The 24034-nt window shown below is 46.7% G+C and overlaps 1 protein-coding gene across 3 annotated transcripts in view; it reads left to right on the forward strand.

The window, feature by feature from the left end:
• The window catches only part of FLVCR2 (FLVCR heme transporter 2), a 55305-nt gene that overhangs the window by 23165 nt on the left and 8106 nt on the right, over positions 1 to 24034 (forward strand). For all 3 annotated transcript variants that reach the window (XR_006218997.1, XM_007095036.2, XM_042990156.1), the window contains exons 2-5: positions 6315 to 6456; positions 9595 to 9735; positions 19991 to 20058; positions 21269 to 21372. Coding sequence is in view for 2 of the 3 variants with exons in the window: in XM_007095036.2 (XP_007095098.2) it covers positions 6315 to 6456; positions 9595 to 9735; positions 19991 to 20058; positions 21269 to 21372 (455 nt within the window). In the remaining variant the exon portion in view is untranslated. The remainder of the gene's footprint in view (positions 1 to 6314; positions 6457 to 9594; positions 9736 to 19990; positions 20059 to 21268; positions 21373 to 24034) is intronic.

A 24034-nucleotide genomic window follows, 5' to 3' on the forward strand; every position in this document is an offset into this window, starting at 1 on the left:
TATTGAGTAAGCCCCTGTTCAGTTTACCAGGCACCAGACTCGTGTCAGAAAAATGGCAGAACACCAAAGGATTAGAGGAGTTTAGGGCAGGGAGATCTCTCCTGGCTAGGATAATCAAGAGAAACCCAGGGAAGGAGCTGACGTTGAGATGGGCTCTGAAAGATTAAAAGAGGGAGCCCTTTCCGAGCAAGGAAGCTGCTTGCATAAAGATAGAAACTAGACCATGGGGAGCCTGGAATCGTGACTCATCTGATCTGGCCGGAGTACCAGGGATACAGCGGGAAGTAGGCAGAGATGGGACTAGAGAGGTAGTTGAAACTAGGTGAAGAAAACCCAGAACAGCAGGCTGAGGGGTTTGGACCTCCTTCCTCCCTCTGAGAGGGCTGACTCCTTGTGGTCCCCGAGCAGGGACCTCGTGGCCAGTGCAGCGCTGAAGAATGCACACCTGAGTACATGGCACATGGCAATGGAAGGGAGCTCGCAGTTGCCCATTCAAAGTGGGCTCCAAGGAAGGCCTGGGAGGGTTGGGGACAGAGTGGGTGTGGGAGGGCAAGGTCAAGGGTGACTGAGAGAACTGAGAAAGAGCAGTGAGGAGGAAGGAGCTGGGGAGGGAAGATGAGAACCGGGGAGGTGGTTTGTCTGGCTGCCCTAAACAGACCATGCCTCCTAGGCCTGGTAGCTTCTCATGTCCGCCATTGCTGTGAGAGGGTACAGGGGGAGGGCTGGGCCTACGGCACCCCCTACCTATCTGCTGCACAGTCTGTTCGAAGGAGCTCAGAATAACCCCGAGAGCTAGGTAGTATAACTAGATAATGGTATCTAGTTATGGATGGAACAGGAACAAGGAGGTAAATCCTCTTCTCACGGTCAGACATCTAGTAACTGGTAGAGCTGGGATTCGAACTCAGGTCTTTCTGACCCCAGAGCCTGAGCCCTTAACCACTGTGTTAGAGTGATGATGTCTCCCAGGGCTGTTGAGGCAGAAAGGAAGAAGGGTGAGGGGTTTGTTTTTATTTTATTTTGTTTTCAATGTTTATTTCTTTATTTTGAGAGAGTATGTGAGGGGGAGGGGGGAGAGAGAGACGGAGAGAGGAATCTTAAGCAGGCTTTGCACTGACAGTGCGGGGCTCGATCTCACGAACCCCGAGATCGTGACCTGAGCTGAAATCAAGAGTCAGACACTTAACCTACTGGCCACCCAGGCGCCCCTCATTTTTAAATTGTACACAACATAGGTGTGAATTTCTCGAGGAGCAAGGTGAGCTCCCCATGAGGTCATCAGGAGACCACGTTTGAAGTAAGACTTCAAGCCCAGGGGCTCTGTGGCAGGGAAAGCTGCCCACCCAGTTAGGGGACATTTTTTACCCTTGGCACCAGGGAGCCGGCTCCTGGGAGCCCTGAAATCCCAGAGACATGCCCAGCCCTGACCTGGTGACTGTGCCCAGGGGAAATGAGACAATGGCCCAGGAATGGCCCAGCTCTGGCACCGAGAGCGGGTCCATCTTTGTCTGAATGGCGGGGGTGCTCCAGGGAGGAATGGGGAAGGAGGTTGGGCAAGTGAGAACCTGTTTGTTGAGATGGTTGCCTCCTACCGAGAAGGACAGCATCCACCTCATCAATGGCCTGGGTCAGGAGGGTGAGGTGCCTGGGACCCTAGCACAGGGCTCAGATGGGGACCAGTGGTCTGTCTCTATTCCGTTAGGACCAAAGACCTCACCATAGTGTTGACACAGAGCTTCCTGCCTTTTGTGGAAGCCCCAGGGTTCTCCTTTAATGGTCTGGGCATATTCATGACCACACAGCATTTGGGAGGGCAAGCTTTGTGTTCTGACTCAGTGGTGACTTGGGGCTTTGTTGAATGCCCCATTGTGGTTGGTGATGGGGACAGTGGTTCCGTGGATCTCAGAGGCAACATAGCACGTGTTGTATTGTGCAGTGGATTAAGTGTGGAAATCTTAGCCTCTTCGATGCCGCCTGGCGGATTTCTGGGTTTATTTATGATCTGTCAAATGCGTAATAAGCAAGAATGACAAGTAACGCATTACACGGAGTATGGCCTTTTGCTGTTACCCAGACCCCTCAGGCCGCACAGATGTGTTTTTGACTGTGACCTTTGCTCTGGAGGTACTCATGCCAGTGACACGGCAGTGGTGTTTAGATATCACCCTTGGGTTTGCAGAAAGGGCAGAAATAAATAGAAAATGAACACTGAGCATCCCAGCCTACCTTTTCATCCTTTGATTCATCGCATTTTTGTTAAACACCTTCTTTGGGGTGAAGTGAACCATAGTGATTAGACTCACAGGCTCTGGATACAGAGCGACTGTGCATTTACACTCAAGCTCTGCCACCTAGAGCTGTGTGACTTTGGGCAAGTCGCTTCACTTTTCTGTGCCTCAGTTTCATCGTCCATAAAATTGGGTTAATGTCACACACCCCTCTTTCTGGGCTTATTTTGAGGATTGAGATACTCTGTGAAAAGCTCCATATTTTACTGATTAGTTTGCTAGGTTCTAGAGATAAATGTGAGCCCTGCCCTTGTGGAACTTATAGTCTGATTGGGGAGACAGATGTTAATTGAATAATCATACAAATATAAAACTACCTGTGTGGGGCCTGACCTCGGATGAGACATCAGAGAAAGCTTCCCTGAACAAGTGCGGCTTGAGCTCAGGCCTGAGGGATGTCTGCATTTCCCCGGTGAAATGGAGCGGGAGGGCATTCTAGTCTGGCCAGAGGAGCTGGTGTAAAATCCTTGGGCATGTCCAAAATGCTTTGGACATTTGAAAGACAGAAAGGAGGCCGGTGTGATGGAGTCCCAGGGAGCAAATAGCAGACCAGGACCAAATGACCCTATGTGCAGAACTTTGCCTGTGGGTGTGTTTAGATTTTTACTTAATTTAAAAACAAGGGGAAGTTACTGCAGGGCTTTAAGCAGAGGAAGGACATAATCCAATCACTTTTTGCAAATAACACTGGCTGCAGAGCGGGAAAACATCCGGGAGCAGAGCCCCATGGAAGCCATTGGGAGACCCACGCCCAAACTGTCACCCAAGCTTCCTTGATGGGTGATTAAGGATTGCCTACATATGCAAATTACAAGTACTCAGGACAAACCCCAGACCTGAAGGATCACAATGGGGTTGGGCTGGAGACCTTTTCAGGCGACATTGGGAAATGTTGCTATAGGTTCTGTAGAAATGAAGAGAACCTAACTCCACTTTTATCGTATTGTATTTATTTTTCGAACCCTGCTTTAAAAGCAATTTTTAAAGAGTCAGCTCTTGAAGAGCTAAGACTGAGACTGGTTTGACTGTCCATTGTGTATTTTGCCCATGACTTAATATTTTGCTGAGGATGATAAAACTAGGACATAAACCAAGTCAAACCGGTTAACGATGACTTTTCGTCATTTACATTCATGGCCTGGGTCTGGGTTTTGTGAGTGCAGGAGAGGTACCTGGGTAGCACCCTCCCATCTCTTTGATTTAATCTCATATTGACTTGGGCTGCAGGTCTCTGAGTTTTACTCTTGAGGTGTCCTTAAAAATTCATGACAGAAGTTGAATGGGTGAAAATACAGACTTCTGTGTTGACTAGTATCATACCAACGTGTCATGGGAGATGGAAGGTGAGGTCAGGTTCTGGAGTCAGAACTGGTTTAGGAGGCCAGCTCTTCCACTGGCTGCCTGTGTGACCCTAGGCAGGGTGTGGACCATCACTGTTTCTCATTGTTGTCTTCTTTGTAAAGTTTCTTGGGTTAAATAAAAAGGATAAGTTCTGTTAGATACCCAGTGCACCGTAGATGCTCAAGAAATGAACAGCCATCCTCCCTCCTCTCCCCCGTACATATTTATTTCCTTACCACTCTGAGTCCAATGTGGTTTGTAGAAAGAACATGGACCCTAATGGGCAGACCTGTGTGATACTGACAGCTTTGTGCAGATGAGAGTTTTCCAGCATCTGTCCATTCATCCGTCCATCTGTCCAACTAGCCAACATGACTGAGCACCTACCAGGGGATAGACTTGAGAAGTGGGAGCCGAGTAGAGCTGTACCCTCTCACTGAACCCAACTCTCAAGAAGCAGGAATAAATATGTCTTGAAAAAACAAAAGACGCGGCAGTTGACAATCCAGTCCCTATGTTTTTGCTTGCCACAATGCCCATGAAAGTATGTCCAAAGCCAGTTTCCTCCTGGAGAAAGGGTACCGAGGCAGTGTTGCTATCTGGCTGGGTCACCACAGGCCCCTACAGCTGGTTGCTGTGTCCTGCTGGCTGGAGAAGGTGTCCGTGCTGGATTTGGGGGTAGAATAACACTCACTCAGGCCTAGTGTATAGACTGAGAATGGAGTCCAGTCTCTGAGGGATCAGGTGTGTAGTGTGGAGCCAACTGGGAGAACTTACTTCTCAAGGCAGAAGATTACTGGGGCTTGGTTAGCTTGTATCAGGGTCCTTTTGGGAATGAAAGAATCACAGAGCCTTGAATGATCTCTCATATCTTCCCTCATTCTTGCAAGAGGGACCTTCCGGGGTTCTGTTCCATGTCTAAGTCTCCAACGCTGAAGTGTGTAGGAGGCCAGCTATGACCTGCAGGGGCCCTGTTTCTGAGCTGTGGCAGTTGTATTTGTCCCTTTGTCTAGGGCTGGCTTTTACCCCTTAAAGTCTTGGAGATAAGCACTTAAGAAGCTAGATTCAACTCTGGCAAATCATTGTGACCAAGGATCAGATGAGGCTCCAAGGATATCAAATACCTTCTCTTCTGGAAAAGCCTGCTCATGTGGCCCTTTCTCAAGGCTCTTAGCCCTGGAGGGCCGTGCCAGGCCCAGTGGAGGAGGCCCTGGCCTGAGAGGCCAGGAGATGTGTTTTCTCATCCCAAGTCTGCTAGAAGTCCTGTGGCCCTGAATGAATCACTTACCTTCCAGAACTTAACCTCACTCAGCCGCCACTTGGCCCTTTAATAATCAGGTTGTACTAGAGGATGACAAAGGAACTTTCAAACAATACTATTGTGTCATTTCAATCCACAAATATCACCATTTGTATTATCTTTTGTGTCTCTGTTTTAAACTCCCTGCCCGACTAGATTATAAAGCTCTTTGAAGGTGTGAACCCTGTCACATACCTTGGTACCTTGGTACCTCGGTAAAATATCTAGCAGAGTACTTTTTCACATAGTAGATGCTTTAAAGATCTGTTTGATTTCTTGATTATATATTGGCATACTTGGAAGACCCCTACTCTGAGCCTATTGATGATGACTTTTGCAACAATGCCGGAACTGAGAACCACCATCCCAAGTGGTTGTAACTGACAGGCTGGAAAACCAATCAAGGTGGTCAGCAGATCGGAAGCCGGTGAATGGTGTTATAGTGTGGCCTGAAAGCATCTTGCTTTCTACCTGCAGTTCAAGTACACTAACGGACAAGTGGGACCTTAAGACAAAGGATTTCCTCATCTTCCTTCACTCTTGGAATTTGAGGCTTGCCTGAGTTCTCAGGCTATTTTCCAATTCCTGCCTTGGTATTATGTGTGTCAGAAGGGCTTTCGGGAGTTGTGCCACCTGTATTCACTACTGAATCAAGGCATTTCTGACCTTTGAAACACCCAAGTCGTGTTATCTGTCAGGTCACTGGAGTTTGAACTCTAAGACAGGTATGAGATATGTTAATTTGTTGGTGTGTGTGTATATGTGTGTTTATAGCCAGTTTTCATGTCCCTGTGTCCTGTGTGTATATTTTTACACAGTGGCATGTGACTTCACACTACAGATGCTTTGTAAATTATAAGTTATTTACCCAGTGAACTTAAGCTTTCACATTTGTGAATGTGGTAACAACTTTAGGCTGTCATCTCCTACCGATTGCAAGTTCTTGGGGTTGTAGGATGTAGAATTTTTCCCTCAACCTGTCTCTCAGCTCTAGGTTGACAGGTCAGTGAAATGAAAATTCAGTGAAAAAAAAAATCAGCATTGTTTTTGGTCTACTATAAAGATGGAAGTTTTGGAACGATTGTTCATTAGTCGGTAGCTAGAGAAGAGCCAGCCTGTATTGAGAACCCCAACTATGGTTTTTTTTTTCAGTAGGTATTGCTAATTGGGATGGTCAGGGGTATGTTGTCAATCAACAAAGAGAGTTGAGTTGTCAATCAAAAGAAAGATCTCTCTGGTATTTTGAGAGGGGGAAACAATCCCTGTTTGGGTTTTAAGAAGGACTGGAAGTTAGGGTTTATGTTTCTTATCAGGAGTCTCCTTAAATTTGTGCTGTCACCTCTTGGCTGTTGGAAACTGTGATTGATTGTCTCTGTCTTCTATAGCTTGGAATTGCAATTGGGTTCTTGGTCCCTCCTGTTTTGGTACCCAACATCGAAGACCAGGACAAGCTTGCCTACCACATCAGCATCATGTTTTACATAATAGGAGGCGTGGCCACTCTGCTTTTCATCCTTGTCATCATCGGTAAGGTCGTTAGTACACTGATGGGGGGACAGGAGGCAGGGAGGTTCTGCTGACTTGGGTGGGGGCCTTGTGAACATGGCCCTAGAATGCCATGGACATTTATAGAAACTGGAGGTCAGGCTTCTAATGGTCTTCAGATATCTTAGCCCATACAGTGCTAGCTGGTCCCGTGTACTTTATTAGCTGCTCAGTAAAGGTGTAACTGTAATTAACCAGTTCCCCAATAAAACCTCACCAGAATTAACGGGCAGGCTGCTGACCCTCTTGATGAAACCCCAGTGAGTCCTTATGATATATATCACAGACACTGTGCTAAGCATGCCTGATTTCCTTGAATCTTCAACAGCCCTATGAGTGAAGGTACCCTTATCAGTCCCATTGAACAAAGAGGAAAAGGAGACTTAAGGCGAGGTAAGTAAAAAATTCAAGATTAGATAGCTAGTAAGTGGCAGAGATTGGATTCAAGCCTAACCTTGTCTATGTCTAACTCTATACTTTAAATTTCTGAAACAAAACAAAATAAAACAGAATTGATCTGCAAACACTAAGAGTCTCGTAGATTCACGTGAGAATGCCTGGGGACCATGTTTTTTGAGGCTTTAAAAAAACTTATAAGAGGACTACATGCTCATTAGGGAACTATCTAGACAATACAAAAAAAGCATAAAGAAAAGAATAACCAGGGTGCCTGGCTGGCTCAGTTGGTAGAACATGAGACTCTTGATCTCGGGGTTTAACTCATGACCCCTAGATCAAGAGTCCTATGTTCTGGGCGGCTGGGCGGCCCAGTTGGTTAAGTGTCTAACTTCTGCTCAGGTCAGGGTCTCATGGTTTGTGAGTTTGAGCCCTGCATCGAGCTCGCTGCTGTCAGTGCAGAGCCACATCACATCCTCTGTCCTCCACTCTCTCTGCCCCATCCCCCACCCTTGTGTGCTCTTTCTCTCTCTCAAAACTAAATAAACTTTTTTTAAAAATTAAAAAAAAAAAAAAAAAGTCCTCTGTTCTACTGACTGAGCCAGCTAAGCACCCCCTTCAGGGTCATGAGTTCAAGCCCCACGTGGTAGGTCGACTTACTTAAAAAATAATAGTAAAATAGGGGCGCCTGGGTGGCTCAATTGGCTAAGTGTCTGACTTCAGCTCAGGTCGTGATCTCATGGTTTGTGGGTTCGAGCCCCACATCAGGCTCTGTGCTGACAGCTCAGAGCTTGGAGCCTGCTTTGGATTCTGTGTTTCCCTCTCTCTCTGCCCCTCTCCCATGTGCTCTCGTGCACTCTCTCTCTCAAAAATAAAATAAACATTAAAACTTTTGTTTTAAATGAATAAAATAATTAAAATTAAAAAAGACTAACTATTAACTTAACCCGTACTAGTTAATCACAACTACCAACCTCAGATAACTATTACTAGTTTTATGTGCCTGTGCATTTAATCATGGCTGTATTGGTTAATACGTTTATAATCTCTTTTATCATCTGAGTGATACTACATGTGCTGTGATAAATTCAGAAAGAGCGTAGCAGAGGCTTTCATTGTCAGTTAGTCATTAGTCTTTAAAGGTTAACCGGCTAACATTCCATCTCACGGGATGAAGGTTTCGCTCTTCCCTGCCGTTGTCACCGTCAAAGTGAACACAGTTTTATAATCCTGTGGCTCATTCCCATGTTCTCTTTGAGGCATTCTCTCCCCGGGGTCCAAGATGAGAAAGTCTGATGTCTGATGGCCTTTCAAAGCTGGTGGGGTATCTTGGGCAGACGACTTGCTGTTTCTGGGAGGGTGAGAAGCTATAGGGCTGCGGGTGAAAGCCACAGAACAGAAAGAACAGTCCGGTCTGGGCCCCTCTTACTCAACCAGACTTTGAGTTTCAAACTGCAATGTGCCCAACTTCGGATGCTTGTGTTTGTAGCAGATGAGGGCCTGGGGCTTTGCCTTTGAAGTCCTTGGAGGCAGGACATTTCTACATTCTCGCATTTTTACTATCAAGCCAGATAGTGGCCCGTTGAGTCAGGAATTGAAAAATCTCATCTGGATTCTGGTTCGTGGCTGCTAGGTCCTTGAACAAACACTTGCTGTTGCGGAGAAGGAATAACTTCTTGCCTTGCTTTCTTTCCCCTGCTGCAAGGGGAGGTGAACAGGCAAGACAATGGATGAATGGTTTCTAATGGCAGGAAGTTATCCAGGACTATTTCTGGAGAAGGAAGAAGCAGGGCTCTGATGTTAGGGCTGGAAAGTTTTCTGGGCGGGGTGAAGATCTCTTTGATCTTCAAGGGAGTAAGCCTCAGTTCCAGAGCTTCCTCTAACTGGAGTTAGGGGCATTCTCATGGCATGTGGGGGAGGCTACATGCAGCTTACCTGGGTGCAACTGGGGGGGGGGGGCAATTTAGCCAAACAGCTGGTTAAACTTATCTGCCCCCAGAGAACTGAACAGCGATCAGGGCCGTCAAATCGATTGTACCAGCTGTGCTGAAAATCGAACATAAAATGAATGACTTCCCCACTGTTGCTCCCCAGTCCTTCCTGTCACGGTGACCACTCCTGCAGGGGTATGTGTATTAATCCTCTTGCCTCTTCATGAGGCATATATCAGACTCAGACTCCGACAAACTAGGAATGGACTTGAGGTTTTTTCAGTACAAGAAGATCTTTTCACTTATTCAGGAAGTATTTATTGGCTGCCGTGTGCCAGGCTCTGGGCTAAGCACGGGCAACACAGTCCGGTCCCCCCCAGGAGGGGCTGCGGTGCTAAGCTATTCACTGGGCTCACTAATCCCAAAGCCTCAGCTCTCACTTCCTTTCTACCCGTGTACTACTAGTCTGTTATTTTCAGCGCTCTGCTGTGTGTTATTTGCTGCTTATTTGGGGACTCCTTGATCCTCGAACACTGACTGGGAGGCCCAGCGAGTGCACCATCCAGAGGCCATTAAGAAAAAGAAAAAGTCATCAAAGGACCACTCACTCAGCCACAGGCAGTGAGAAACAGCTTCAAGAGAGTGGGGGCTGAAGGATTTAATGGAAGATTTAATATTGCCTTTTTGCGTTTTAGCTGATTCTCAGATGAGGGAGCCAGCTCCTGTCCATGTGTTGTCTCTGCAGGGGTGGGGCTACAAGGATTTGCAGTGATCTCTGTTTCTTTCCTTTCAGTATTCAAGGAGAAGCCTAAACATCCCCCCAGCAGGGCCCAATCCCTGAGCTACGCCCTGGCGTCCCCTGATGCTTCGTACTTAAGTTCCATTGTCCGGCTCTTCAGAAACCTCAACTTTGTGCTGCTTGTCATTACCTACGGTAAGGTGCACGTGTGTCCAGGAACGTCCTTAAACTGAGAATGTAAGGCCAGAGGCCCGATGTGTCTGTGTGTGTTACTCTTTCCAAATCCCAAATGTGTGTGTAAAGTCATTGCTTTGGCTCAACCAAGGGAGTCAGCTGTGCCTCAGGGCCTTTGCCTGTTCTGTAAAGTTCTTCTAGAAAACCATTCCTTCCCACGTCAGGTTGTCTGGCAAAAATGCCTGCTGATTCTCCAAGTCTCACCTGAGTATCACTGCTATAAAGCAGTATTAGGTGACCTTTACCTCTTTTATTGTGCTGTTCCTGGTACCTCTTAACACTCAACATTAAAAAAAAAACCAAAAAAAACCCACCAAAAACCAAAAAACACTTCCAGGGGTCCCGGATGGCTCAGCCAGTTGGGAGTCTGACTCTTGATTTGGCTCAGGTCATGATCCCAGGGGTCATGGGATCAAGCACTGCATTGGGCTCTGTGCTGAGTATGAAGCCTGCTTAAGATATTCTCTCTCTCTCTCTCTCTCTCTCTCTCTCTCTGTCCCCCCTCCCCCCCCTCCCCCTTTGCCTCTCCCCCACTTCTCTCTCTCTGTCTCTCAAATAATAAAAAAATATTAAAAAGAACATTTCCAGGTCTGTCTTCCCACTAGACTGTGAACACCCTAGGAGTGGGGATTTATGGCTTTTCATCTTTATAGTTCCTTAGCAGTGGCCATCCTGGTGGGGATACTCTAACAATTGTTGAGTGAGTGAATGAATGAATGAAGAATGAATGAGTGCATACATGAATTTTGCCACAGGAACTACTCCTCAACCAACCCTCCTTCATCTTGTAACACTGACTCCTTTTTTACCTGAATGCAAGACAATATCCCTGTTTCATTTTACTTTCTTGGCTTTTGGTAAGATACATTTGCACATTTATACTGGTGTATTGGCTTTCCTTTTTTTTTTTTCCTTTAAGTTTATTTATTTATTTTGAGAGACTGAGAGGCAGAAAGCGAGGGAGAGAGAATCCCAAGCAGGCTCCGTTCTGTCGGCCCAGAGCCTGACGCAGGGTTCAGTCTCACAAATGGCAAGATCATGACCTGAGCCAAAATCAAGAGTCAGATGCTTAACCGACTGAGGCACCCAGATGCCCCGGCTTGCCTTTCCAACATGGTGTTTTGTGTGGCTCCTTTCCAACCTTTACTAAGAATGGAGGACCAGACAGGGGCAAGGGCGGAGCTTCGTGGCATTCCATTAAAGAGGGTCTTTACAGACCCATTCAGCTATACGGCTGTCCAGCCTCCATTTGGCCATTTAATCTAGTAGTTAGTTTGATTAAAATCAAGAGTCAATAAGTGTGTAACATGCTTAGTAACCATAAGAAAAAAAGAAATAAGATTGGTTTGACATAACTTCTGTTTGGTGAAATCCCAGTTGGCGATAACCTTACGTTTTCTGATGGGTCGCAAACCTTGAATTTTAAAGCAACAACAGCATTTACTATGTGCCAAGACCTTTCATGTATGATTTTATTGGACTCCCGTCACATCCCCATTTAACAGATGAGAAAGCTGAGACTCAAGACAGATTAGGTAAGTAGCTCAAGAACACACAGCTTCGGATTGTCAGAGTCAGGATGCAAAGACAGGTTTATCTGACTGCAAAGTCTACATGCTTAATACCTATACCCATTTCTAGAATTGTGTCAGAGTTTCCTGTTAGGCTTATCATGCACTTTATCTAAATTAAAGTGTTTATCTGCTGAGACACTAGGTAAGAGGTGGTATCATCCCCAGTAGAGGCACACACCTGTTTTTCAGTCATTCGCAAAAAAATAAGCGACCTCTCACCTAGAAAAGTGCTAGATGGGTCTTCAAGGTCTCAGGTCTCCATTTCTCATTCTCTCCAGCTTTTCAGTTCTGAATACGTCTCTGCATTCAACCACAATATAAAGACAAAATTTCCAATATTTAAGATGCCCAACTAAAGAAGTTATATGAGTTGCCCATCACTGGAAAGTATTCAAGTGTAGATGGGACCAGTCACTTAGTGGGGATATTGTAGAGAGTATCGGGCTGTATAGATGGACAATAAAACCAGATGACCTTTGGGATCCCTTTCTTACTGAGGATTCCATGGTTCCAAGAACTTTCGCTTTTCCTCGAGTTAAACATCTCAAGTGTGTTGACCTTTGATGACCATAAACCTTATTGCATCTGATAACAGGGTTTTTAGGGCCTCCCTTGGGATTCTGAGGCAGATGAGTGCTTAATAAATATTTCCTATGGAAGAGAATGATGATGGTGGTGATAACTGGGCAATGATCTCATTCTAGAGGCAGGGGAGCAAAGCAACTCCTCCTCTTTCCCTCTTGCATGGCTGTTTGCTGATATGGTCTTTAATTTGGCAGAGTGGTTTTAAACTTCTGGACACTCATCTATTGGGTTAAATGATCACACAGGAAATAGATAGGGAGGCACTTCTGGAATGGTGGGGTGAGGACCTTGGATAATCTATCATAAAGCAAAAAGTACAACCGGCAAACATTGTCAAAATCAAATTTTCAGAACTCTGAAACAAAGGCTTGCAACAGCCCAAGGGACATTTATTTAAGAAAAAATGGCTGAATAATGGTAAGAACAGTGAGCTTTGTGTTTTAAGTTGCCCTATTCCAATCCGCCTCTCCCAGTCTCTGTGGTAGCCTTGACAACCAGCAGCCTCGCAGCTGTGGTAGTTGTGAGAACTTAGAACCAGCAGCCTCACAACCACCGGATGGGGCAAAAACAATTTTGGAGCTCTCCCAAAAGCCCCATCCCTAGGTGATTATTTGATATCCGACGGTTCCTTAGAAGAACCCCATTCAGAGGACTTGCCTTTATTTAACTTGACTCAGAGCTTGCTCTGTGGGAAAAGCGCTATTTCCAGGGCATTTGTTGAAAACAATCCCTGTTTAACATCATAGCTGCCTAAGGGAATAATACCAGTTGGGGGTAAACAGGAGGCTGGCCAAAAATCTTGCAAGGGAAATCTAGAGACTGAGACGTTCAGAGGGGCTTTGGAAACCTCTGACATATTGTTAGGAATCTAGAAGTCCACATGCACCTGCCCAGGGAAGATCTGAGAAAGCCCTAAACTCTCACCTCTGGCCCACCTTGAGGCTCTACGCGAGGAGGAAGTGAAGGCTAAGGCAGAGTTGTCACGTGCCTGCTGGAGCCTGGAAGGAGAGGCCCAGCCCCCACACAGAGGATGTCCTGGGCAAAGGTGGAGACTAATTAGTTTAAGGCATTTAAAGAAATCTCTGTCTAAACATTAGCTCACCAAACAGCAGCAACAGCAACAGATCCTGGCGAGGGAGGAGAATCTCATTTCCAGAGTTGATATGGTATTTAAAATGTCCAGCTTCACCTAAAGATTGTGAGACATACGAGTATGGCCCATACACAAAGGGGAAAAGGAAAAAAAACAGTTAAAAGAAACTGTTCCTGAGGAAGCCCAGATGTTGAACATAATAAAGATTGTAAATCAACAATATAAATACATTCAAAGAACTAAAGGAAACCATGCCTAAAGAATGAAAGAAAAGTAGAGAATAGTGTCTTACTAAGTAAAAATATAAATAAAGACAGGGGCAAAAAGGAACCACATAGAAATTCTGGAATTGAGAATACACTAACTAAAATGAAATATTCACTGGAGAGCTCAAAATCAGATTTGAGCTGGCAGCAGAAAAAAAAAATCAGTGAACTTGAAGACAGATCAAATGAAATTATCCTGTTTGAGGAACAGAAGGAATGAAGAATAAGGAAAAATGAGCAGAGACCCTGAGACCTGTGGGAAACCATCAAGCAAACCAACATATGCATATTGGGAGTCCCAGGAGGCTAGGAGAGAAAGGGTGGGAGTAAATTGTCATTGAAATTGAGATCATGCTAGCCCAAAAACCCCAATTCATTTCTGAGTCTTTGGGAGCATTTGATTCCATGGTGTATCCATAGAATTTATTAACTTTTTGAATCAAAGGCCTAGGGTTATTCCAGTGAGAGGGAGTGAAACTAATCTGGATGTTTGCATATATGCCCATTTCATTATAGTCAGAAAACCGCAAGCCTTTTTTCCATGTAGATAATTGGACTTGGCAGCAAGGCTCTTGGCCAACAAGGAAATGATTCTTAGGCTTAATCACAGATTTGGAAAAAGTTTTATTGAGCTATTATTGTGTGTCAAGGCACCACGTTAAGTGCTTTACATGGATTATCACATTTTATCTTCAAAACAAACCCATGACATAGGTTCTTAAGTCCATTGCATTTTTATACATGAGGAAACTGAGGCTCTGTTTAGTTCTTTGCCCATAAATGGACACCTAGCAAGCAACAGAGCTTGGGGTTTTGTGTTTTTTTTTTTTTAATGTTTATTTTAGAGAGAGAGAGAGAGAGAGAGCGCGCATGAGCAGGGGAGGGGCAGAGAGAGAGGGGGACAGAGAATCTGAAGCAGGCGTGTTGACAGCAGGAAGCCCAATTTAGGGCTCAAACTCATGAAGCGTGAGATCAGGACCTGAGCCAAAGTTGGATGCTCAACCGACGGAGCCACCAGTCACCCTGCAACAGAGCTGGGATTTAAATTTCTGTCTGTCTGACACCAAAGCCCATTTTCGTAACCACCATGCCATTTTGCCTCCCCATGCAGAAAGGAGCATCTTAGAAACAGAGCCAGAGTTCTTTTAGTCCCACTTGCCTGAGTGGTCTTTGGGTCTAACTAGGGGAGTATGTCCTTCCTCACATTCAGTTCTCCAGACCAGTTGCCAGGGGGTTGTCTTCTTCTAAGTTGCAGATCTAGAGTTCTGGGGTTTTTGAAGCAGGACCAACTTACATTGACCAGCCATCTTTGGGATTTGGAAGTGACGGGGTGTTGGCCTTAGTGTATCTGTCTGAGGTTTATAGGTCATGTAAAGGCAGTGTTGGGCACTGAAGCCACCCAAGAATCTCTGTTCTCTTCCAGATTAAATCAGTGCTCCAAATTATGAACAAAACAAAACAAAACCCTCTATAAATTCAACTAGATGCTTTGAAGCCCTCCAGAATTCCCCCCACCCTTCTTGCAGTTTCAGGTTGGGCTTTGAAGAAGAAGATGGTTCATACTTTTTATACTGTACATTTGATGTTCTGTTCTCTGAATTATATGCACTTAAGAGCATGCAGCTAGAATTGAGCAGATGATAGCATTTCATGGGCACATTTGCTGGACGTGGGTGGACATATCTTCGAGTAAGCGCCTCAGGTGCTGGAATGGTGAGTTTAGAGGAGTCTGAATTTTGATGTCAGCTCTGCCAATTACTGAGAGTACCTCCTTCACCCATCCTGTGCCCATCCTTTGTCTCTCTAGTTATCCTCCTCTTGGAAAATAGGAATCAAATTTGCTTCCCGTAGGAGTGGAAATGAAAGCTTTTAAAGCAATTGCAAATAGACGCTGCATGAATCCATACTGCTGTTGTGTTGGTAAATTTGCTGATGTCCTACATACTTTCATTGGTCTGAACTGGATTTCACCAAGTAGGGAGTAACTCCTGTGTAGATGGCGGGATGTCCAGTATTGTCTTCATAATGGCTTTCCAAGTGCCTCTCCAAGCTGCTGAGTCAGCTGCCCAGAGCAGACCCAGTGAAGGCTTTGGAGGGATTCCAGGGGCTTTTTCCTGTAGGCCTCTGGTCAGACCCTTAGAGGGAGGTTTGAGAGATAAAATAAAGGCTATCTGGCTAAATTTGAATTTCAGATAAACAGCACATTCTTTTCAGCATAAACATAAACAGGTCTCATTCAGTATTTGGGACATATTTATGCTAAAAAAATTGTTATCTGAAATTCAAATGTATTTGGATGTGTTGTGTTTTTTTAAATGTTAATTTGTTTTGAGAGAGGAAGAGTGCAAGCAGGGGAGGGGCAGAGAGAGGGAATCCCAAGCTGGCTCCAGTGCAGAGCCCGACTGTGGGCTTGATCCCAGGAACCACAAGATATGACCTGAGCTGAAATCAAGAGGCAGACAGATGCTCAACGATTGAACCACCCAGGTGCCCTTGTTTTTGTTTTTTCTAAATCTGGCAGCCCAACTTAGAGGGGAGGGGAGCAGAGATGGGGTTGTGTTTGATGTTGCTGAAATATCACAGGAATAAGAGACCGTGTCCTCCTCTAGTAAAGAGGAGAAATCCCTTCTTCAAGGTTGGCAATGCAGGAAGACGCAGGGCTGGAACCAGATTCTCCACAGATCTGCCACAGTCTGGGGTCAGGGTGGGTCTTCAGATGTGTATCAACAGAGGGTGTGGTGGGAGTGAAGAAAAGAACCTTTCTTTGGCTACCTTCTCCTAGGGTCCCTAGGCCTTGCTTTCACATGGCCTCCTCTGCTGTCTTATCATCAATGGCGTAACAACTGCCATGCTGAAAAAAGTTGTTGAAAAGGCTCCTCTTCTAGAGAATGTCCTCAAAGGGACTACTTTTCCATGTTATCTCCCAGCCTTGCCTTCAGCGATGCTTCTGAATAATCTTTCAGTGTTGGGCACCCAAACTCAGAGCTTCAAAGACACCTTCCCTTGGGGCTCTCAAGGGCTTTACCACTGTCCCCACCTCCATAGGTGCTTTATGGCCCCCACTAAGATCCTGCTTAAGAGTGGGAATAATAGCCTTCTCATGATTCCCTGGAGCTTTGCTGAGGTCAGGCTGGCCCTTTAAAATGAGGGTTTACTACAAGTTAAGGAAGGACAGAAGGGGAATGAACACACAGTATCCGGAACCTAGAGATAGGATCTGGGATCAGTGTTTCCCAAGCTTGCCTGATGATAGAATCCCCTGGGGTGTTTGTTTGAGTGTGTGCCTAGATTTCCTTGCCTTTCTTCTGGACATTCAGACTCCCAAAAGTCTGGGTGAGGGCCTGGGAATTTGCTCTTAAAAAGCATTCCAGGTGATTCTCGTTTGCAGCAGGGTTGAGGACCTCTAAAGTAGGTGTGTTATGGGTCATTCTCATGGTCACGAAGCCCCTTCCCATCCCAGCTGCCACCATGTTAACCCCAGCACCTGGGAGCATGGGCCTGGTCTTTGATCTTCTGTATTCCCAAGGCCGTTTATTCCTGAACTCTAGTGAGTCTAAGAAATGCCCAGGTTGTTTGTTTGTTTGTTTTTGTTGTTGTTATTTTAAAATTGCAGATTCCTAGCTCCATTCCAGGAGGATCAGATTTAGTAGATTCAGGGTGGAGTCTAGGAATGTGCATTTTTAAACTCTAAAGCCTTCTAATGCCAGTGGTCTCGGGACCACAGTTTGAAAAACAGTTTGACAAAGAAGGGAAAGTGATGACACATCCTTTCCTCCTTCCTAAATCCCACCTCCTCAGTGACAGGGACTTCTCCCAGGTGACTGGTTCCAGCCATGACCAGGCCTTTCAGGGAAGAGAGTGTGGCCCTGATCTGACAGACTTACCTTGCTGTGGATAATCAGACCTGAATATCACTCAGGAACCTTTATTCGTACAAAGGAAATTCACACCGAGGGCAGAGCATGCGTTTCATTCCTGCCCTTCAATGTGGACGTCGAACCCCTTGGTTTGGACAGTGGAGTGAACTTGTGCTGTTTAACTGTGTCTGGCAACCTCTGACAATATGGGGAGGGACACCTAGATTAAAGATTGATTCAGAAACTGTGCAAAAACTCCTAATTCCTCTAGCGTTGGACTGTAGAAACGGTTGGAAAGAATGGCAGCAGCCTTCCAGGGTGAACTCCTGCTCCTCTCCCCTTGACCCCTTCCTAGCTTTAGCCCTGATTCAGTCTCCAGCCTGGGGGGGAGTGGGGGATGGCTACTGGTAGATCCCACTAGTCTGGCTGAGCCACTGGGTCTGAAACTTGAGCATTATCAGAATTACCTGGGGGGTTTGTTCAAATACAGATTTCCCAGCACCACTCACAGAGTTTCTACAGCAGTGGGTCTGGGGTGGGGTCAGGAATTTGCATTTCTAACAAGCTTCCAGGTGGTGCTGATAGACCACGGACTACACTCTGGGACAGATTCCTCTAAACCATTGAGCCCCAGAGAGAGAAACCCCTCAGCTTTAATAGCGCGGGCCAGCCTACTTGGGATTGTATGTCTCTGCCTTTCTCAGGGTCACAAAAGTGATGGTGTTTGGGGTTGGAGGTTGGCTCCCAGTCCTCTTGGATCATTTCCCTCTGTTTCCTATGGATTCTACTGGCCTTGTTCATCCCAGTTGGACCCCATACTGAGAGCAGATGACCACTGAAGCTGAGCGTGGCTAGGAATGTCCCCTTGCCCGTTACTGTATTAGACTGGGACCAGGGGCTGAGAGAAGTGTGACAGGCAGGAAGGGGGCATTTTCATCCTTCTCCCTGCCCACACCCCACCCCACCCTTCTTTCCAGGAATGTGTCTCCTTGATTCAGGAATGGAATCTCCGAGTGGCTGGATGTGTGTGGCATAAAGGTTAGGCAGGTATGTTTGGGTTTAGAAGTTGCTAAGAGCCCCAAAGTTCTCGTAATCAAGCATCTTGGCAGTTGTAGTGACATTTGGTGACACTTCTGGATTCTCTAGCTCACTGTGGCTCTGTACCACTCAGGAGGTGGCACTGAGCCAAACCTTGCAGTGTTCCTCAGGTGACCTACAGGGACCTGCTGGGACATGAAGTTGTCAGTAACCAGAGCTGGGGAAATCTTTGACAACCAGTTTTGTGAGGATGGAAAGTAGAATGATTAAGACTGGTGACCCTGGAGCCACAGAGTCTGGTTCACATCCAGCCCTGCCTCTCCTCTTACTACCTGTGTGAGTGTGGGAATGGCAGACAAACTCCCTTTCTCATTTTGCATGCGAATTTGACCTTCACTTAACTTTGTGTCTCCTTCCTCTGGGAACCTGATAAAGGGAGTCAATCAACTACATTTAGGCAACATCGCGTATGATAAAAATGACCTCCTGTGATAAAAATGACCATCTGGTACTCCCGAAACCATTATTACACTATATATTAACTTGGATTTAAATAAAAATTTAAAAAATGACTATCTGGAGTGGGGGACCTTTTCATATTTGATCGGAGGCCTTCTTTGTGCCACTCTGAGCATGGCGACTCTTGCCACTGGCCTGTCCTCTGTGGGGCCCTAGAAGGTATGCTTACGGACGGCTCCATGGTCTGGTGTTCTATAGACTGGTTCCATTGAAGAGGAACCTCCTGAGGCTGCCCCCTCCCCATGAGCCGTGTCCTGTTACTTCCACTCTTCTAAGTGTGTCTTATGCTAAGTGTGAGAGTCTTGTGAGCCTCAGAAGTAGTTACAATGAAAAAGATTCCTGGTGGGTATTATAAAGTGATTTCCGTATTTGTTTTGAAACTCTGTGTGCATTTTTCTCATCTATAAAATGGGGATGAGAACATTACCTACCTTGGCATGAGGATTGTAAGGTATTGAGAACGGTGTGCTCCTGCCATTCTCCTCCTCACTGTCTCCTCACCATCCTTCTCCTCCCCATCACCATCCTCACCGTCCTCCTCACCGTCATCGTCACCGTCATCATCACTGCCATTGTCGTTATTATGAAGGGAGGGCAGGAGGCCCTTTCTCCTTTGGGTCAGTTCCAGTCGCTTCTTAGCTACTAACTCATTGTATAGATTTGGACAAACGGCCTCGTTCTTCAAGGACACGGATTCTTACATTATATTCCAGGTGCTTCATTTATTTGTTGGGTGAGTCGATGAATTAGGAGAGTCAGCTAAGTGCTCTTTAGGGTCCTCTCTGGTTTCAAACATAAGATTTTGTGTGACATTGAATCCAAGAAGAAAGTTGGAGGAGGGATGGGGAAAGAGAAAGCACCTGCGGAAAGAGTGGCGTCAGGGATCAAAGTCTGGAGCAATCTGGAGACGGGACAGGTCATCAAGAGAGATGAAGATGTCCAGTGGTTCTGATGATCCCACAGGTCAATAGGTCAGCGCTTAAGAGGAATGTATTCTGCTCTGGCTTGGGAGTAATGCTTTCTAGAGCCTGTGTCTCCAGGCCAGGGTTAAAAGGATCTGAGGGCAGTGGTGTGTGGCTAAGAAATGGTTTAAATGGTTACTTTTGGTTGCTTTGGAGTATTTCTTTGACAGAAACTGCAGAGTAGCCTTATACTTTCTGAGGATACCAGTCACAATGGCAACAGGGATAAGAGTTTCTGACCTCCTTAACTGCTGGAGGGAGAAGTGAGCCCCGGCCCCGGCGGAAGGCTGTCCCTAATGTTGTTTCTCCCTCCCTCTTTCAGGTCTGAATGCTGGTGCTTTTTATGCCTTGTCAACTCTGCTGAATCGCATGGTGATCTTGCACTACCCGGTAAGGGAGTTCCCTCAGTATGCTGGATCTGTAGAGAGTGAGATTTCTGTCCGGCTCAGCAGGAGCTGGGGCAGTGGTTAACCCTAGTTTCCCCCAGTTCCAGGCAGCATGGTACGGTGGTATGCTTATGGGGTTTGGAGAGAGACAGCCCTGGGTCTCATCCCTAGCTCTGGTGGCACTAAATTGTGTGACAAGCTGGTTAGCCTCTCTGAGCGCTTGTTCTCCTCTCTACAAAAGAAACATAATTGCTTATTGGAAGAGTATTTTTAGGATTAGAAAGTAAATAATACTGCGCGCGCGCGTGTGTGTGTGTGTGTGTGTGTGTGTGTTCATATATACATTCATATCTATTATATGTATGTAAAGCACATGGCATGGTGCCTGGCAATATAGTAGGTAAACATACATGCATATAGATCACATATGAAATATTTAATTTGTAAAATCGGGGCAGAGTGTAATATTGAACTCTTAGTTGCTCATCTGAAAGCATTTCCTAAATGTTGCCAGAACCAGCAAGGGCTGGATCCTGGGAATGGGATACTGAGTGTCCTAGAGTCCAGCCCGCTTTTGAAAGGACAAAGGTCTCACACTTGCAGATGTGGGAGGCCACTGTGGCTAAAGTGTTCCTGTTTTGGAGTCTGACAGGTCTGAATTCAGATCCTAGCTCTGCACTTAATAAATGTCTCATGACCTTGGACTGAGTAGGTTAATCTCACTGTGCCTTGGTTTTTTTCATCTGTCAAGTGGGGAATATTGATTCCTAACCTTATGGTGGGAATTTTCAGAAGTAAATGAGATTATATAACTGCTACCTTCCTATTCCTTTTGGCACTAATAGCTCAAAAAAACTAAGTATGGAATATTTGAATATATATGTATTTTAGTTTCCTCATCTGTGAAATGGGAATAATGATAAATAAGATAAAAGGATTGCTGTAAGGATTAAATGGTTAAAAATCTGCTGCAAAGTAGGTGTAAGGACAGTTTGGTTCACCTCAGCATCCAGGATCATGCACACACATGCAGGGTTATATTCGGTTGGAAGGAGCAACTATTCTGGGATTCTCTCCCCACCGGCAGCTTCTTAAAGGCCATCTCACCCTGCTGAGAGAGTTGCTTGCCCTTGCCCCTTCACCTCATGGTGACTGTGCTCTGTCTGATGTCTCATCCCATTACTGGGTGATTACGGGGGCTGTGGTTTTCCCAGGGGGAAGAAGTGAATGCTGGAAGAATCGGCCTGACCATCGTCATTGCAGGAATGCTTGGGGCTGTGATCTCAGGCATCTGGCTGGATAGGTCCAAAACCTACAAGTAAGTGACCTCCTCTTGGACTGAGAATTGGGGGCCCGTGTTTCGAAATGACATATTCATCAGCCACATGGCTCCAAAGGTTTGGGTGCAACTGGGGGGTCTCAGTGGTCAAGTGGTTCACATTTATCTTCTCTGAGCCTCAGTTTCCTCATTTATAAAATGAGGGAAACAGTCCCCATCTATGGGGATCTTGGCAAGGTTAGAGATGGACATAAGGCCTCACACGGTACTTTTCCCTATCCCTCCGTGTGGTTTGCAAAAGGGGCAGATGAGGGAGAAATGAAAAGGAACGTGGAAAGATGCCAGCAGCTAGAAAGTTTATGGAAGCCCCAAAGAGCGATGACGAGGAGGTGGTGCCACTGCCCGTTCCCTTGGCTCCCTGGCGGATCCCAGGGGGTAAAGCAGGGCATCTGAGCTTCCTCTGATTTACATTGTATCGTCTTGCGATTGCTTATACCTCCTTGGTAAGTTCTGTGATGTGCTTTGGGCCTGAATGCCCAGTGTGTTTCCAGGAGCCCAGAACAGTGTTTCTAAGATTTTAGTGTATGCCAGGCTAATCCAGGACACTTATTAAAAATAGATTCCTGGGCCCCGCCCTCGTGGATGCTAATTCAGTAGGGGAATCTGCATTTGTAAAAAGCAACCCACCCTGGTGCCTCAATGCCACAGCCGGGCTTGGAGAAAAGGCTGTGGAGAACAGGAGACCCAACATCCTTCCCTTCTTGGTGCTTCTGTCCAGTGCTCTGCACCCACTGGGTGCTGGTCGGCTGCTTAGCTGCCAGGGTTGTCCTGCACTGGGGCAGGGCTGCTGCTGTGTTGAGGCCTCCAAAGTTCCCAGTGCCTGGAGGCGACAGACGGTGGCAGACCTGTTCTCTGCCACACAAACCCGCTTCTGTGAGGCTCTGGTCAGACCAGGTCTCACTCTGGCTGCCCTACACAAAGGCCAGTTGAGGCCATCCCTGGGGATGTGGCCGCCTGGCTGGACACGACGTGGAGCCTGGCTTGGCTTAATGACTGCTGGTGGAGCTTGGCCGCCACCTCGTCTCTGCCATCTGTCAATTGCTTGCTTCGACCAGACATGAGAGCAGTGAGGTCTGGCCCTCCCGCGAACCGGCGAACAGCAGTGTCCCTTTATCCAGGGCTTGCTCTGTGGCAGGAGAGGGGAGGGAGTGGAGCGTCAGCGGGGCTGCAATGTGGGCAGCCAGATGATTGAGAAGAACTAGAAAATACAGTGGAAGGGCTAGGGGAACACTTCAGGGCGCAGACGCCACCCTTGCCTAGGGTCGCTGATGTCTGACTCCTGCAGTCAGTGGGACACGTTCTCCCCCTGCGCTCTGACCCGGGCAGAGAAGGGGTGAGAGCTCTGTGACCTGCTCCTTTTGGTGCCAGTTCTCTTCTCCCTGAGGCGCCCGGATTTGTCCCATTTGGTTTGGAGGCTGGAAATTGGGTGGTCAGATCCCTTTATTTCAGGCTGGGACTACATATAGGTTTTCTAAAGGGGTCAGTGCTTTAAAACGAAGCTATGGTTAAGCAAATATGGCAGAAGAGGAGCTAAACTGGTATCCATGAAGTTGCCTTCTGCGGGGTGGGGAGTGGGGGGACTAGATGAGGGTGCAGGGTGGAGGACGAGGAAGCTCCTCTGTCCTCAGCAGCTGCTTTTTTTTTTTTTTAACGTTTATTTATTTTTGAGACCGAGAGAGACAGAGCATGAATGGGGGAGGGGCAGAGAGAGAGGGAGACACAAAATCGGAAGCAGGCTCCAGGCTCTGAGCCATCAGCCCAGAGCTCAATGCGGGGCTCGAACTCAGGGACCGTGAGATCGTGACCTGAGCTGAAGTCGGATGCTTAACCGACTGAGCCACCCAGGTGCCCCGCTTTTTTTTTTTTTTTAATGTTTATTTATTTCTGAGAGAGACGGAGACAGAGTGTGAGTGGGGGAGGGGCAGAGAGAAAGGGAGACAGAATCTGGAGCAGCCTCCAGGCTCTGAGCAAGCTGTCAGCACAGAGCCTGATGCGGGACTTGAACCCACAAATTGTGAGATCATGACCTGAGCCAAAGTCGGACGCTTAACCTACTGAGCCACCCAGGCGCCCCCTCAGCGGCTGCTTTGAAGCCCCAAGTAGGAGGGGTGTCCTTTGCACCCTCTGGCCTTGAGCTTTTCCCAAGAGGTAACCTTGTGGTGTATTTGAGTGTATTTGTGTAATAGTTTCTTTCAGTAGAAAGGGCATAGGTTTCAAATCCAAGTGCTGGGTCCAAATGCCAGCTCTGCATTTACTCAGGGGGTGACTTCCAATAAGTAACTTAACTGGTCGGAGCCTCAGTGTCCTCATTTGTAAAATTAGGGATAGTCCTACATTTCCTGCGGGGCTTCTGTAAGGCTTGAGTGAAATAATAAATGCAGGTGAAGTGCTGAGCAGAATTCCTGGCACCCAATAAATGCAGCATTAGTTTGGTATGACTGTAGCATACATCTGCTGGCATCCCCACCGTGTTTCTGGCTTCAGGGGAGACGAGTGAAGGCTGTAAGCTTTCATTGTCTTGAGTCCTCATTTTCGTGGCAGGAGGCAGAGGGATGTGCAGAAGCAGGACAGGGAGAGGAACGCGGGTCCAGCTGCAGGAGTCAGGGCTGCTACAGAGTCGTGAGTGGGCATCATGGGAGAA

This window comes from Panthera tigris, chromosome B3 (genome assembly GCF_018350195.1).
Source record: "Panthera tigris isolate Pti1 chromosome B3, P.tigris_Pti1_mat1.1, whole genome shotgun sequence".
Taxonomy (NCBI): Eukaryota; Metazoa; Chordata; class Mammalia; order Carnivora; family Felidae; genus Panthera; species Panthera tigris.